This window comes from Humulus lupulus, chromosome 2 (genome assembly GCF_963169125.1).
Source record: "Humulus lupulus chromosome 2, drHumLupu1.1, whole genome shotgun sequence".
Classification (NCBI taxonomy): domain Eukaryota; kingdom Viridiplantae; phylum Streptophyta; class Magnoliopsida; order Rosales; family Cannabaceae; genus Humulus; species Humulus lupulus.
Window position 1 is genome coordinate 134,372,780 of NC_084794.1, and position 16,034 is coordinate 134,388,813.

General features: G+C 33.1%; 2 protein-coding genes and 1 long non-coding RNA gene across 3 annotated transcripts; 1 reads left to right on the top strand and 2 right to left on the bottom strand.

Annotated features, from left to right (window-relative positions):
* Positions 1–2,471: 2,471 nt before the first annotated feature.
* LOC133818529 (L-Ala-D/L-amino acid epimerase-like) lies at positions 2,472–9,670 on the bottom strand. Its single transcript, XM_062251443.1, has 7 exons — positions 8,863–9,670; positions 3,990–4,100; positions 3,649–3,865; positions 3,223–3,556; positions 2,996–3,057; positions 2,808–2,880; positions 2,472–2,703 (listed from the first exon to the last, which is right to left on the bottom strand). Exons 1-7 carry the CDS (start codon positions 9,385–9,387, stop codon positions 2,691–2,693), a joined length of 1,335 nt encoding a protein of 444 aa, XP_062107427.1. The 5' UTR covers positions 9,388–9,670; the 3' UTR covers positions 2,472–2,690.
* A 2,370-nt stretch (positions 9,671–12,040) lies between these two features.
* LOC133814753 (uncharacterized) lies at positions 12,041–13,500 on the top strand. The gene is made up of 3 exons (XM_062247674.1): positions 12,041–12,159; positions 12,253–12,753; positions 12,855–13,500. The coding sequence occupies exons 1-3, from the start codon at positions 12,041–12,043 to the stop codon at positions 13,498–13,500; spliced, it is 1,266 nt and encodes a 421-aa protein (XP_062103658.1).
* A 742-nt stretch (positions 13,501–14,242) lies between these two features.
* On the bottom strand, positions 14,243–15,650 carry LOC133816314 (uncharacterized). Its single transcript, XR_009885158.1, has 3 exons — positions 15,485–15,650; positions 14,544–15,390; positions 14,243–14,463 (listed from the first exon to the last, which is right to left on the bottom strand). It is a non-coding gene; the product is annotated as an uncharacterized LOC133816314 (long non-coding RNA).
* Positions 15,651–16,034: the final 384 nt, after the last annotated feature.

A 16,034-nucleotide genomic window follows, 5' to 3' on the forward strand; every position in this document is an offset into this window, starting at 1 on the left:
CCTCCAAAGAAATCTCTTCATTCCTATGGAGCATCTTTTTCCTATAGCCTCTCCATGAAGGAGGTAACTTGGCTATAATGGCACCAACAAGAAATTGTTCCGACAATACAATTTTAAAAGTAGACAATTTATTCACAATAATTTGCAGCTCATGAATTTGAGGGAGAATGGATTTATCATCATAAAATTTAAATTCAATATATTGAGTAATAAAGAATTTCTTTGTACCTTCCTCTTCCGCTTTGTACTTCTTTTCTAAGGCCTCCCAAATCTCCTTGGCTGTCTTTTTGTTGGTGTAGAGATCATATAGCTTATCCGAGAGGGCATTGAGGATGGACCCCTACATATCAACTTATCTTCTTCACGCTTCTTCCTTTCCTTGACGATTTCTTGAGTATCATCTTCCTTGGGTTCTTCCAAGGCTTTTAGGTCTTTGTCCAAGACATAGAACACTTTCAAAGTAGTGAGCAAGAACCCAATCTTGTCTTGCCAATGCACAAAGTTAGTCTCATCAAATCTATCTAGTCTAACAAAGTCTTGTGTCATGAATCTCAAAGCCGAAAGAGAGTTAGATTCTTCCATGATATGTTATCTCGGATTATAGAGTATTAGAATGTTGGGGGAGAGTGAGATATCACCACCACAAAAAATAGAATCTACACAAAATTTGGATTGACAGAGACTTAAAAAAGATTGAGAAAGAACTTGCAACCCCAAGTAGATCAATGGAGTTCTTCATAATTTGATGAAGCTTCAAAACCCTAAGCAAGACCACCACTTTCTTTGAGAAAAATCTTCAAGCAAATCATATCTACAAAACCAAGGCTTATACATGTTGAGAAACACTATCCTAATACTCTATTTCCTAGCCACCATTGATGCTTGAGGCCTTCTCTTTGAGGAAATGAGGATTGAGATTGAACAAGCCTTCAACTCTCTAAGTCAAGCACATTCTTGGAGAGTTCTTAGAAAAAACTAGAGATTCTTGGAGCTAGAGAGAGAGAGAAAGGGTAGAGAGAGATTGGAGAGAGTGATCAAGTCTCCCAAATCACTGTTTTTGACCCATATATAGAGTAGGCACCATCATTAGACCTAACCAATAGGATTAGACTTGCAAGACACATAATTTAGAGAATTTATGTAAATCCACATAAAACAGCAGGCGATGCCTCACCTGCTAGGGTTTCTGGAAACCCTAGCCAACAGGCGACATGTTGCCTCTTAGGTGGCGACTTATCGCCACCCCCTCTGACTTTCGACACTTCCAAAGGTCCAAAAAAATGCTCCAATGCTACCAAACTTTTTGGGAACCCTTAGATACTTTTATGTATCACTTTGGACCCAAATTTGCATTTTATAAGTTCCTACAATTTGAAACTCAAATTCACATCTTCACTATGTGAATTCTACTAAGTGTTTATACCTTTCTTGTATTTTAATACTTTATCATTTGTATTTAACCAATCATAATAGGGTTATGCACCCTTATATTATATTTGTATCTATTACATCTAGTTGCATTATATCTATCTGTGGTTGATCAGCATGGATCGTATTCAGCAATAATCATGCAGAATGTAGGTTGTGATGACAAGACCACTATGGGGGTTCTGTACACATTATGAAATGAATTCATTTATTATCTGTGAAGCATGTTGTTCGTTGTTTATATTTAATTGGATATTGATTATGCTTTGTTGAGTTTTTTTGTTGGGCCTTCGCTCACAGATGCTCTATGGTGCAAGTAAGGGCAAGGGAAAAGTGGACCAGCCATGAGTTAGAGGGCTTTGGAGCAGCGCTTACATGTTCGGCCTGCTCGGCCGTCAGGGTTGGGGTATCCAAGGGACTTAGGAGGAAAAGTCCAATTTTGTCGCTTAGGTCGACTATTTTGTAAACCCTAGTTGAAATTATGTATTTTGTTAAATGTTTTGGGATCCCATGTATACCTTTTATATAACCTCAATGAAAAGTTTAAACATTTTGACCAAATATTTTAGCCCTTAAACTTCTATACCAAGAACTCCGGTGATATATTGTGACAATATTGGAGCCGCCCATTTGTGTTCTAATCCTGTCTTCCATTCACGAATGAAACATGTTGCCATTCATTTTCACTTCATTTGCGATTAAGTTCAAAATGACTCTCTTCAAGTTGCACACGTTTCATCTACCGATGAACTTGCTGATGCACTCACAAAACTTCTTCCTCGAACACGATTTCTTCACCTCAAGAACAAGATTGGACTCGCCTCTCGCATATTGGCAATATTTTTCATTATTCAATTTTGAATTTAGAATTCTTTTGACTATGTTTATAATTCAACGTGTGTATCAGTCAATAATTGTTGTAACCACATTTCTATATTTTAGCTTAATTTATATATTAGCTTTATTTAGTTTAGTGGTTTATGACTGGACTATTAGAACTTCTATGTTGCTGTATATATATGGGTTAACATTATTCAATAAAGAGTATTAAAAGAGTTTCAATTCTCTTATTCCTTTAAAATCTACTAATGAGTCATGGCAAACTTAGATTTCCACGCCAAGTAAAATGACTTTGTCAATCTTTGAGAGAATCAGAATTTCACTTGTTTTATTTTGCAGCTCCAGCATTTTGTAGACACAGATATCATAGCCAACATCATAACGTGCTTAATTTGGTAACAGCATACATGAAACAGTGATCCTTATTTTGAATTACTGAAACCACAACAAGTGCAGGAAAAAACATCATCACGTATATATATATATATAGTAGTTTTCTAAAAGAAAAGGGGAAAATAAATAAATACATAGTAACTCACTGGGAAATTTTGTCCTGCTTAAGGAAACCTCCTAGGCCTCTACCATTTGTGAACTTGTAGACCGCTCCGGAAACTAATAAAGACAGAAATATTGGATGATATCAAGTTTACACACATAGCAAATATGGCTACAGAGATCATATATGACTTTCTTTAGCACAGGTTGCTCGAACTGAGAATTTATATACCTTCATATCCACCGAAAACTGGATCGTCTGACAACATTAAAGGCCCATCCAGATTTACGTATCTGCAAAATGAAAAATGACAATGAAAACTCTGTTATGCCTTTGCTCTGTGACTTGTAAGCACCAAAAAATTGTTGAAACACAGCCTAATAAAGGAGGAAGGAATGATAACACAACTAAAGCATTCACTGAGTATTAATTAAGACACAAAGACAAAGTAAAATTACTTGAAACAGCCAAGTCCACAAGCCAAATGACCAGCAAAGCCTGTAGCAAGTCTGGTCGCAACCATGCTATCAATTACAAGATTCAAGCCTGATTTTCTTGCAACCTCAATAACTTGGAGGGTGTCCAGTACCCCAAATTTGGCTAGTTTAATGTTGATGAAATCTACTACATTCTCTTTCACTACTCTCTGTACATCATTCATGGTCTGGCAGCTCTCATCTGCACCAACATGTATGCCATATTTGTCTCTTGCAACATTTCCAACATAAGCAAGACCATTCCAGTCATCTTTGTGAACTGGTTGCTCAAAGAGAACTGGACTTATCCCCATCTCTGTAAAGAACAGCAATCTATATTATGTACATATTTCAGTAATGACCTCTGATCATAAACTAGTATTATTAAATGTTGAGAATGTGAAATACCATGCAACTTCTCAAGAACCATTATAGCTTCCTCCGAAGTGTACTTCCCGTTTGCATCCAAGATAAATAAGCAATGGGGTTGAGCTATTTGTACAGCTTTCATAACTTCCAATTCTGCATGTAAGTTCAATCCCATTTCAAACCTTATAGTATTGAATCCTTTGCCATAGTACTTTGAAGCCAACTCTGAAGATTTAGCTGGGGATACCATTGGGATCTGTGGATTATGAGACCAACTTTGAGAACCCAATAATTGTATTCGTCGTAATTCTATTAGTTAACTCAATAAAACCAGATATATAATGGCATATTCAAAATTAGTATGGATGATGGATACGTACTGTTCTAGAAGTTGTTAGACTGTTTGAAACACCACCAAATAATCTCCACAGAGGCACATCAATGCTATTAGCAACGGCATCAATCAACGCCATTTCCACTCCTGCCCTGAACTTCACAAAACATTTAACTCAACAGTCTTACATACTATAATGGTTGAATATAAAAGTAATCAAAACGAAAAAGATTTATATTACATCTCAAAAAAAATTATATTATAAATCCTTACATGAATGCATAATTTTGTCAAGAATACGAACATTGTAAATGAAGAGATTAGAAAGAAAAATGACAATAAAACCAAGGTTAAAATGAAAATAGTAGAAATAAATAATATTATTAAGTAATAAAATTACTGGAAATAACTTTGAAAAAAACAACAAAGCATGTGTTCAAAATAAAAATAAAACAACAAAGCACAAAATTTGCCAAATATTGTAATTTGGATTTAGTTAGTTACAACTAAAGATACTCATAATTTAATCCAAATCGATTTATTCGAATGAATTGGGTGAATTTGATGTCGAAAATTTAATCAGTTGACAGATGATGTTATTAGAAATTAAATACACACTACTACAAATATAGGCTTTCTCTGTGTTTTTTTTCTAGAATTAAATTAAAAACACAGAGAAAATGTTCAAATGAGTCTGAAACACGAAATATGAAAAAAAAATAGACTGTTCTCCGCGGTTTTCTTTATGGAACCGCAGTGAAAGCGTTTACCCTATATAAAACCCTCGACTCACAACCCTTACTCATTCTTATAATTTCTTCCACTTTAGCAGACTCGAGAGGAACGGCGCAACCCTTCTTCCCCAGCCACGGCTAGTGCTCTTTTCACCTTTTTTTTTAGTTTTTTTTTTCATTTTCTTCCATATTTAGGCTACAACTCATGTAAATATACATATATATTGATTTGTTTTGAAGTTTTAGGGAAAAAATGAAGATATATTGATTGAGTATAATGTGTTTTAAATGTATGTTTATAGGGTGATTTTCAAGCTTTTTTTTCAATGTTTTTGAACGTTTGTGAAGGATTAAAATACATTTTTATTGTTCAAATCAGGTATTGATCGCTAAAACTTCACTTTTTTTTGTTTTTTTTAATTATTTCGGATTTTTGTTATTTTTATATTATTTATCTAGTTTTTATGTATTTTGATAATGTTAATATTAATTATGTTTACTCCTTAAAATGTATTGTATTTGACATAATTTTTTATATTTTTTATGAAATATATATATAATCGGAATTGAAAATAATTATATATAATCAAAATTAAAAAATAATTTGTTTTTATTAAAATAGCTTTCTCTGCAATTGTATTAACAAAACCGCAGAGAAATGTACCATTTTCTCTGCGGTTGTGTTGAATAAACCGCAGAGAAAATGGTACCTTTCTCCGCGGTTTTTTCAACACAATCGCAGAGAAAAGTGTGGCTTTTCTCCGCGGTTTTCATACCATTTTTCTCTGCGGTCGAATACACTGCGATTTTCAATACTCTCGAAAACCGCAATGTATTAAGTAAAAAAACCGCAGAGAACGACTTTTTTTGTAGTAGTGACAATTCAATTAAATTGACATTATATAAATATCAAGTATCTAAATAAAAGAAATTCTTAGTTTTAATGGTTTTTTATTTTTTTTCACTAACTTTAATTTAATATTCTTATATTTAACATAATATTCTTATATTTAACGGTAGATTGTAAACATGACTTAAACTTAAATAAATGAATAATAAAACAAATTAAAATATTATATTTTTGAGATATTTTACAATAATAATTATTTAAAAATAATAAAACCATATATTTTATAACTTAAATAAAATTTAATTAAATTTAAACTTAATATTATATTAAACATATAATATATAATCTTTTATTGTCACTGTCAAATTAAAAAACTAGAACAAACATAAACTTAAACAAAAAAAATTAAAATAGGATATTTTAAAGATATTTCATGATAATTTAAATAATTAAATCATATTTATTTAAAAATAATAAAAATATTCATATCATTTTTTTATCTTATAAATTTGTGTGATAATTTGTTTTTTATGAAGTGATTGAAGCTATTTTTTTTTTCATCAAATTCACTAAAGGACATTGTGAGATACATTAAAAATTAAAAATAGTTTATGCATGTATAATATTGTCTTCCCTATGACTTTTTCTATTAATAATTTTTTTAAAATATTATTGTATTTTATATATATGTCATGTAGCCATGTAAATATATATATGTCAATATTGTGTTTAGATGTCATATATGTAGAGATTACTCATATATACTATAGAACTATAATTCATTCTATTATATATATATTAAAAACAGTGAACAAATTTTTATTAAAATTATAGACAATATTTACAACTTTAAAACTAAGCAAACGTACATTACATGTTGCTTCTACCTAGTATATAAATATATATATAAATATTAGCTATTGAAAAAATACCTAAACATATAAATCATAATGTACATATACACCGATGGATTAACATTTAATATTGTGTGAAAATTTAGTATTTTAATTTTATCATTTTTTTAGGGAAATTTAATTTTATCATTATGTTTTCTTTTTTTAGTTGATATGAAGTATTTTAAATCAATTAAAAAAACTGATCTAATAATCCAATATTTAGAGGTAAATTTGATAGTATCGTATTAATTATAATCTGATTGGATTTGATCCAATTGAATATTAATGTTAAAGGTAAATTAGATTGAATTTGATTTAATATTCAACTGATAAACTTTACTAGGAAATATAGTTGTGTTTCGAGTAGTTTTATAATAACAAAAACATACATATAAGTGAAGGGAGTGTACTTAAATAATATAAAAATATATACTTTAAAAATTCAATATATAAATGTAAAAATATTGATATAAATTTGATGAACTCATTGTATTAATTAATCACCCATATAAGAAAAAAAAAATACTAATTGCTGAAAAAAATCAAAGTGAACGAAAGAATACTTTATTTATAAGCTACAAGTATAACACTCATAGTTATTTGTAAACCATATAGGAATATTTTAAAAGAAAAAAATCATTACTCAACATATACAAATAAAATTCAAATTCTAATAAAATGACACATTACCTCTCCAAATAAAACTCATATTCACCAAAAAATTATAACTAAATAGATAAAAGATATGCACATAGATTTTCTTTAATGCTATGTTTGTATTATTATTCACCTTAAATTATATATATACATATACACATGTATTAAATTACCATTTATAATTGTCTCATAAATAAATTATTTTGTGTTTTTTAATCTACTAATATTTTTTCTAATTCTTATATGAGAATATGAGAAACTATTTAAACTATTTAATCTACTACATTTTTTTTTCTTTTATCTCATGTAACTAGCACATAAATAATTATACAATAAAAATAAATTAATATTATATGGTCTTAATTTTATTTATTATCTTCAACTTATTGACGTTAGATTGTCTATATATTTTTTTCAAATGAATTCACCACCACCACAACATATAAACTTGTACATGTCTCTTCAAAATTTGTGAACATGTGAAAAAAAAAATAAGTCATATAATATATATGTCTTTTTGTTACACTACATATTATATTTACAAATTTAAATAATATAAAAATATATAATACAAAAATTAAATATATAAATATAAATATATATCACCTATATAAAAAAAAAATACTAATTTTAATATTGATATTAATTTGATCAACTAAAAAATTATAACTAATTGGGCAAAATTTTATTGATCAATACCCATAAAAAAAACTAATTGTTGGATAAATCAAATTGAATGAAAAAAAAATACATTATTTATAGGCTACAAGTATAACACCCATAATAGTTTGTAAATCAGTGGGATTTTGACAAAAAAAATCATTACTTAACATATACAAATAAAACTTAAATTCACCTAAATTCTAATAAAATTGATAAAATATAGGTCTAAAAAATTATAGAATGATAAGTCATTTCTCCAAAGCTTTCCTTTATAGATATAACAATAGATAGATTTTTCAAACAAACTCAATATCACCACTACATACAATCTTTTATATGTCTTTTCAAAAATTATATAAACATATAATTTTTTTAAAACAAATAAGTGATACAATATACATGTCTTTGTTACACTATATATTATATATACAAATTTAAATATATAAATATATATTAAACAAATTAAATGTATAGATATAAATATAAAAATCTAATTTTAATATTGATAATCTAAAATATGATAACTAATTGGGGAGGATTTTATTAATCAATCCCCTATAAAAAAATTTACTAATGGTTGGACAAATCAAATTAAATGAAAAAAATTCTTATTTATAGCCTACAACTATAACAATGATAATGATTTGTAAACTAAAAAAAATTATTATTCAACACATACAAATAAAAGTGAAATTCACTTAAATTCTAATAAAATAAAGAAAATAGTTACATCTCAAAGCTTATACATTGGATTGGATATGCAAAAACTCAAAGCAGTAGTACATCTCTCTCATATAAGCGACAAATCAGAACTAATATTAAAAAATCATATTCAATTCGTAAATACCACTTATTTGCTTTCATTTAATGACTCTTGATATCAAATTTAAAAGTAAAATAGATTTCCAATTTTTTCCATGATCAACTAAAAATTGCAAATTAACAAAAAAAAATATAAACTATCGAACATATATTAAAAATGGTAATTAAGTCTTGAAAAAAGGTTAATTTGATTATTGTTATTATTATTTTGGAAAAGAATAAACAAAAGAAAGAAAGAATAAAAAAGGTCAACTATAAATTTTAAAATATGAGTAATTTATAATTATTTATACTCACAGAAGCATATTCCTGTCCGTGAAGAATATAACCAATCTCTTCGAGCACCAAATTCAAAGTCAACGGCGAACTCCGCCGCAGAAATTCACACGCCTCCTTCGCCTTGGCCAGAGCCGCCTCTGCCGATGTGGCAGGCGTGGCAGCCGCCTCGCCCCAGCCGACGCAGCCATTCCTCAATTCAACTCGAATCGCCACATTTTGAAGCCGAGACGAAGCAGTACTCAAAGGCTCACTGATGAGTTTGAGCTTCAATGGTCTCTCTTCAGCTTCCTGAACGTCAACCCAGAAAGTCTCCATCAAATTCTTGAACCCAAAGCTGGTCGTTTCGTCTTTACAAACGGCATCAGAAACCGCGAACATGTCGCTACTACCGGCCCCTGAAAAAGTTGCGTTGATGGGAATAATATTGAGAATGGGCTTTCTAGGCATCCAGCTTTGGAAAGGTCTTTTCTGGTTTCGAGAGAAGAAGAAGAAGAAGGAAGAAGTTGATGGAGAAATCACAGTACGACAACTAAATGGTGCCATTTTTGGAGCTTCAATTAAAGTTTACTATTTCTCAGATATTGTTAATTCCTGATGATTTTTTCTCAGAGACTGTTTTTGCCGTGGGGTAGCATCAGGTGAAAGAGATTAATGGGGTATGTATGCATGATAGTGGATCTGTGACTTGGAATTAGTTGAATTATATAATGTCCGAGAAAATCTAATATTTGTAATAATCCATATTGCATAAAAAAAATATAGATTCATATAAAATATAAATACGCATAATTGTTGCAGTACTTGACAACTCTCATATAGTATCATGATAAAGCTTTTTGACTGAGCAAAACGATTATATAATGGGTTATAACTTATATTTCCTATTGTCATTTATTTTTCGAGTTTTAGTTGTCCCGTTATGTTGATTAAAAACGAATCTTTAGAGTATTTTGCATCGATTATGAAATCGATTATGAAATCAAGTTGGTCGATCCGAATTATTTAAGTGTATATAAGTTAATAAGGAATAGTATTTTACGGAATCATAAGGCTTATGTTGTCGATTACTTTTATTTGTGACCTTTCCGGTAATGTAGGGGCAGCTTCTTTGAAGTGACCCAAAATTTACAGTACTCATAAAAAAACAAAATAATTATAATAACTCAGCAAATTTAGCCACCATTCATTAATTAATATAAAGAGGTGACTCTTTTATTATAATGCAAACTTCTTCTGAAGCATAGACAAGAATTTGGAGTGGGAAATTTTACCCTTTATGCACCATAACATATTTAATTTTTTTAAATTTCAACTTAAAAATTCTCTTCATAATATACCCCCTCTTATATTTTGGACAAAAATACTTTCCTCACTCAAATTTAACACTTCACACATTTTTTCTCTCTATCTCTTTCTCTCATCTCTCATTTACAGCCATTTTTTCACAGGTCGGAGGTGGAACGGATTGGAAGTTTCTTGGCGTTTTTAAGAGAAAAAATCATGGGTAAGTATCATTTCATTAATTTACTTATGAGTATGAAATGTCATGGTTAGATATTAGATTCGAACTGTTCCGCAGTTGAGTTTGTATTTTTTTCTGCAATTTTTGAACTGTTCTTCGGATCTGGGATTTCCAAAATCGATGGTACATCGATGCTCCATCGATTCCATGTCGATGCTAATGCGAACATCTAAATTAGATGATATTTTCGATGTAATATCGATGGTGTATCGATGTTGAATCGATATCATATATGTTGATTTGGTTCAGCGTCGATATGGCATCGATATTACATCGAAATTGAATCGCATACATAGGGCAACCATCAGCATCGAGTCCACATCGATTCCATATCGATACTGAGGCGAATTTCGACGTTAGTATCGATGTAATATCGATGGTGTATCGAAATGCCATCGATGCCATATATGTTTATTTGGTTCAGCATCGATGTGGCATCGACGCTGAACCAAATAAACATATATGGCATCGATGCCATTTCGATATTGAGGCAAATATCTAATATCGATGTTGGTATCGATGATGTATCGATGTTGAATCGATGCCATATATGTTTATTTGGTTCAGCGTCAATAAGGCATCGATGTGGCATCGAAATGGTATCGCATCGAAATGGCAACCATCAGCATTGATGATGCATCGAAATGTCATCGATGTGGCATCGATTTTGAACTACAATACATATTTTCATAGGCATCGATACATCATCGATTTACCATCGATTCTTCATAGATTACACTTTATTTTTATAATTTTCTTATGTTTTTTTTTTGTTGTAAATTTGCAAGTTCCAGAGTTAATATAATTGTTTCTTACAACGGTGTTTGGGAACAGAAAGGAGAAAAATGGAATTTCAAAGCTGGTTCGAACACTATAATACATGTACCAATTGATGTTGGTTACATAGAATTATTGTAGAAGTTGTATTCAAAGTTGAAAGTGGATAGGTCATTGTTTGACTTAAAGTTGGAAGTGCCGTTTACATGCAATGATTTTAGCATAGATCCCATTGAAATCACAGATGATGAAGGAGTTAGTGCTCTTATTCTTGAAAATTCAAAGTCCTTAAAACATCGGGTTCCTTTATGCGTTAGTTCGATTGCAAAGAACATTGCTCTTATTGATCCATCTCCTAGAGCGAGTGTTAATATGGAAAATCATAATCAATCATGCACGGCTATTCCACAAACAGCTCCTGGGCCAAGTCAAGAAAGCCAAGGACGAAGAACTGCTGGATCAGAGAGCAGTCGTCCAACTACACAAGATGATGGAAATAGATGGAGTTCTCCAGCATATACTGCTGAAGACCCATGCCCCTCTTATGTTAGCCCCACGTTATCTGGGGTGAGTTGTGGAGTAATAGAAGTTGGGAAAGTTTTTGAGAACAAGTTAGAGTTGAAGACGAAGGAACACTTGTATGCAATGAAGCAGAACTTCGAGTTTGTGGTGAAGAAGTCAGGTACTGAAGTTTGGTATATTACTTGCAAGGATCCTAATTGTGGGTGGAGATTGAGGGGGAAGAGAATTCCTAAATCTGATATGTTCGAGATAACTCGTTTCACCAACAAACACACTTGCTCACTTAACCTCTGACATAAAGGCCATCGCCAAGCTGCACCTTGGGTTATTGGTCATTGCATAAAGAAAAAATATCAGACTGGATCGAATGCGTACATGGCAAACAACATAAGAGAGGACATTAAGAATGATTATGGCATTGAGTTGTCATATGGAAAAGCTTGGAAATGCCGAGAGAAGGCTCTTTCTTATGTCAGAGGGACACTAGAAGCATCGTACCTGTTCATGCTTCAATAGAAAAATCCCGGGACATTGACAGATTTTTTCACTGAGGAAGATCGATTCAAAAATTGATTTTTCTCACTCAGAGTTAGTAGAAGAGGGTTTCGTACATGTCGTCCTGTGTTATGTGTGGACGGTACCTTTTTAAAGACAAAATACGGTGGGCAGATGTTATGTGCAGTCGCGCTGGATGCAAATAACCATCTATATCCAGTTGCATTTGGTATTGTGGATAGTGAGAATCATGATTCTTGGAAGTATTTCATGTTAAAGCTAAAGGAAGCGATTGGGGAAGTCGAGGACCTGGCGTTTGTAACTGACAGGCATGCAAGTATTACACATGCCTTGGAAACTATTTTCCCCGATGCCTATCACGGTGCTTGCTACCACCACATTAGTATGAATGTGGTTGCTAAATTTAAGACTGATCATTGTCATGTGTTGATGTATAATGCGACATATGCTTTTAGGAAATTCGAGTTCCACGCTAACTTCGAAAAAATCAAATCAAAAGACCCAGCCATTGCTCAATATCTAGAAGGCATGGGTTTTGATAAGTGGTTCTATGCTTACTTTCCTGGAAATAGGTATGTCATTTTCAATTGTATTTTAATTTATGAAATCTTCTAAATGTATGTTACTATTAAATTTTAGTTTTCCTGGATACTATGTATAATATAATGACAAGCAATTACGCTGAAAGTTTCAACAATAAGACCCGGGACGCTAGGAGCTTTCCGATAACTACATTCGTTGAATTTATTCGCTTCACACTACAGTCCTGGTTCTGTGATAGGAGAGAAACTAGCGAGAAGACAACTACAACTCTTGCACCGACCTATGAGAAAAATTTGGTGGATATGGCTAAGAAAGCTCGATTCTTGATTCCTTATGCAATAGGGAGGCATGAGTTCCATGTGTTAGATGGTGAGCTGAATGGTGAAGTCGACCTCTTGAATAAGACATGCACATGCGGCATGTTTCAGATTATTGATATCCCATGTGCTCATGCACTATCTGGATCCCTTAATCGAGGGGTGAACTTTTATTCGTTATGTTCAGATTACTATAAAATTGAGACATGGAGGTCCTCTTACACAGAATCTATATATCCTACTGGTAACGAGGAAGAGTGGATTGTTCCACATGACATTATGACAATAACAGTGAGAACACCTGCGCAGAAAAACCCGGTTGGTCATCCAAAGAAGAAACAAGGTAGGCCTAAGACGAAACGCCATCTTTCCAATGGAGATAAATTGGTTGTTCCACGCAAGTACAGCACTTGTGGAGGTCTAGGCCATAATAGGGCAACTTGTAAAGTTCGTGTTTGAAATTTATGGCATCAATGTTAAACTTTTTATTTTGGTACTAATGGTCTTTGTTACTCTTTTTATTTGTGTATTGATGGACTTTGCTACTCTTTTTATTTGAGTATTAATGGACTTTGTTACTCTTTATATTTGTCTATTAATGGACTTTGTTAATCGAAACGACATTTTTTATATACAATACTAAGGAGAAATATACTATTGTGTGTCATCGAAATTAAAATAAATGTTCTAACATCAAGGGTACACATTCTCATAAAAAATGTCGATGCATAATTTATCCCTGAAGTACTGAATGCTGTCCTCGATGGCATATGATAAGGGAATGTCTCTAAGAATGAACTCCAAGTGTTTGATGGAGAATACGCCGCAATCTCCACTGAAACAAAGAAATCTTTATTGTGAGTGTATTGAAAATTAAAGGAGAACATTATTGAAAATCTAAATTTAGTACGTCTACCTGGTTCTAGACTGTGGGATAATATCAGTGGACATGCGCCGCCAATCAAAGTTTGGAACGGTGATCTTTGGTCTAGCTATTTTCAACTTGGGGTGTCCGTTAAACATACCAGAAGCATTGAGTAAAGATGGAAGCATCCTAGTCCAAGGCTCGATCAACTCAGACAACTTATTATGGCTATAGTTAGAATGATCTGAGTCAAATACAGTGATCATCCAATCAGCAAAATTTATTTCGCAAAGGACCCAGTGCCGATTTTCCATGCACCAGTGGAAGTAGACCTCGTTGCAATCACCCCAAGGCTTCTTGTGCTTTTTGACATCTCCTTTCAGGAAATCAAGAATGTCCAAGTCCCATTAGTAAGTCCTGCCATTTTTCTTGAATTCCTCGAATCTGGCAGGAATATATTGTGCAAATGATGAATCAAGTACGGTGGCTTTCACGGGGTACGTCTTCGGCAACTCAAAAAGACGTCTCCGTATAAGATAATTCGCAGCGTCGAGATGCTGCAAATAAATAGAGTAACGTTAAGGAAGAGTGGGTTGTTAAAATGAGATAAATGTTCTAACAAACATAAGAGACTTACAGTTTCTGCCAACCATTCTTTTGCCACCTTCAACTTCAAGAACCAAACAGGGGTCCCATCCCAACATTCTAACTTCCTCGGTCTGCTGTTGTCAATCTCACCGAGTACCCATCGGTTAAAAGTTGTCGACATATCTTTATCCAACACCTTTAAAGGAAGGATCGTAACTGGGTCCTTGAACTTTGGTTTCTTGGCTGCTGGAGTATAGTCCTCGTACCTTACTGGTCTCTGTCTAGTGCGCTTACCTGTAAAGGAGCAATTAGTATCTAATCTCTTTAAAACAAAAACAAAAAACTCATGGATTAGTCGTACCTAAGACCGTCTGCACTGGCTGAGAAAGTGTGGCTTCTCCAACAGAAGGCTCGTAACATGAGGGGAGAATGTCATACTCTACATCATGTGTTGGAGTGGGTGCATGAGTATTTGTAGGAGTAGGTGCAGGAGTAGGTATACCACCTAGTGTTGCCAGCTTCTCTAATATGACTTCTTGATTTTTAAGGACGATACCTAGAGTGGCCTTAACATCGTCCATTGCACCTGATAGTCTGGCTATCTCACCCAACACCTCCTCATAAGCCCCAGGAGCAGAAGCAGAAGTAGGTTATGTACTAGTATCTGGAGCAGACTCTGTCGGGGCATCCTCCACAAATATGCCAGCCTCAACGGCTATCTCAGCCACCGCAACAGCCTCTACCTCAGGATCGTAAGGTCTTCCATCCTCTGGTGCAGGCTGGATCATATTCTGCAGCATCGCATACCTAGGAGCATTCCCCTCTGTCCTCTGATATACGGCATCAAAGAAGTCTCGCTCATTTGGTCGAGGCCTTAGGATAGAAATGCATGACAACTGTAATGGAAACACAACAATCAAATTAGAAACAACATAAGTTGATTAGTATAATTCAAAATTTCTTGAATTATTTAAATGTATTATAACTTACATGTCTCCTCGCAAGTACATCCTTCAAATGCAAATGCTTCGGCTGGCCTATGCTCTCCCACTGTAGCATCCTAGGGAACTTGAATCCACAGGGCTTGGCGTGTTCCTTCTGTAAATCAAGAATCGTCTCGTATGCCCAATATTGCAAGGCTGGTGGATACCCCTTGCAAGTGTACTTTGCCTCCACCTTAAAATCCTTAGAAGACTCCACCTCAGTGATCTTCTTCGCCTTCTTATCTGGTATTGTACCACCAATCACTTTCATATCTCTATTGAATTGTTTCACAGTTGTATCGAATGAAAGGGATCCCCATGGATACTTCTCAAAATAATCTAAATCCTCGACCATCGACAATGAGTCTCGCCAAATAGCATTGTCGTTCTCAGCGCCCAATAGTATCCCCTCCACAAAGTAAACCAAACCGAGCTTGTACAAATATCAGGCACATCACACATACTAAAAGCTTGTTCCAAGATACTGAAGCGAATGTCTTTTTTGGGTTCCACACTGAAATATGTATCAACTAGGAGGGAGGAAGTAATGTGAGGTT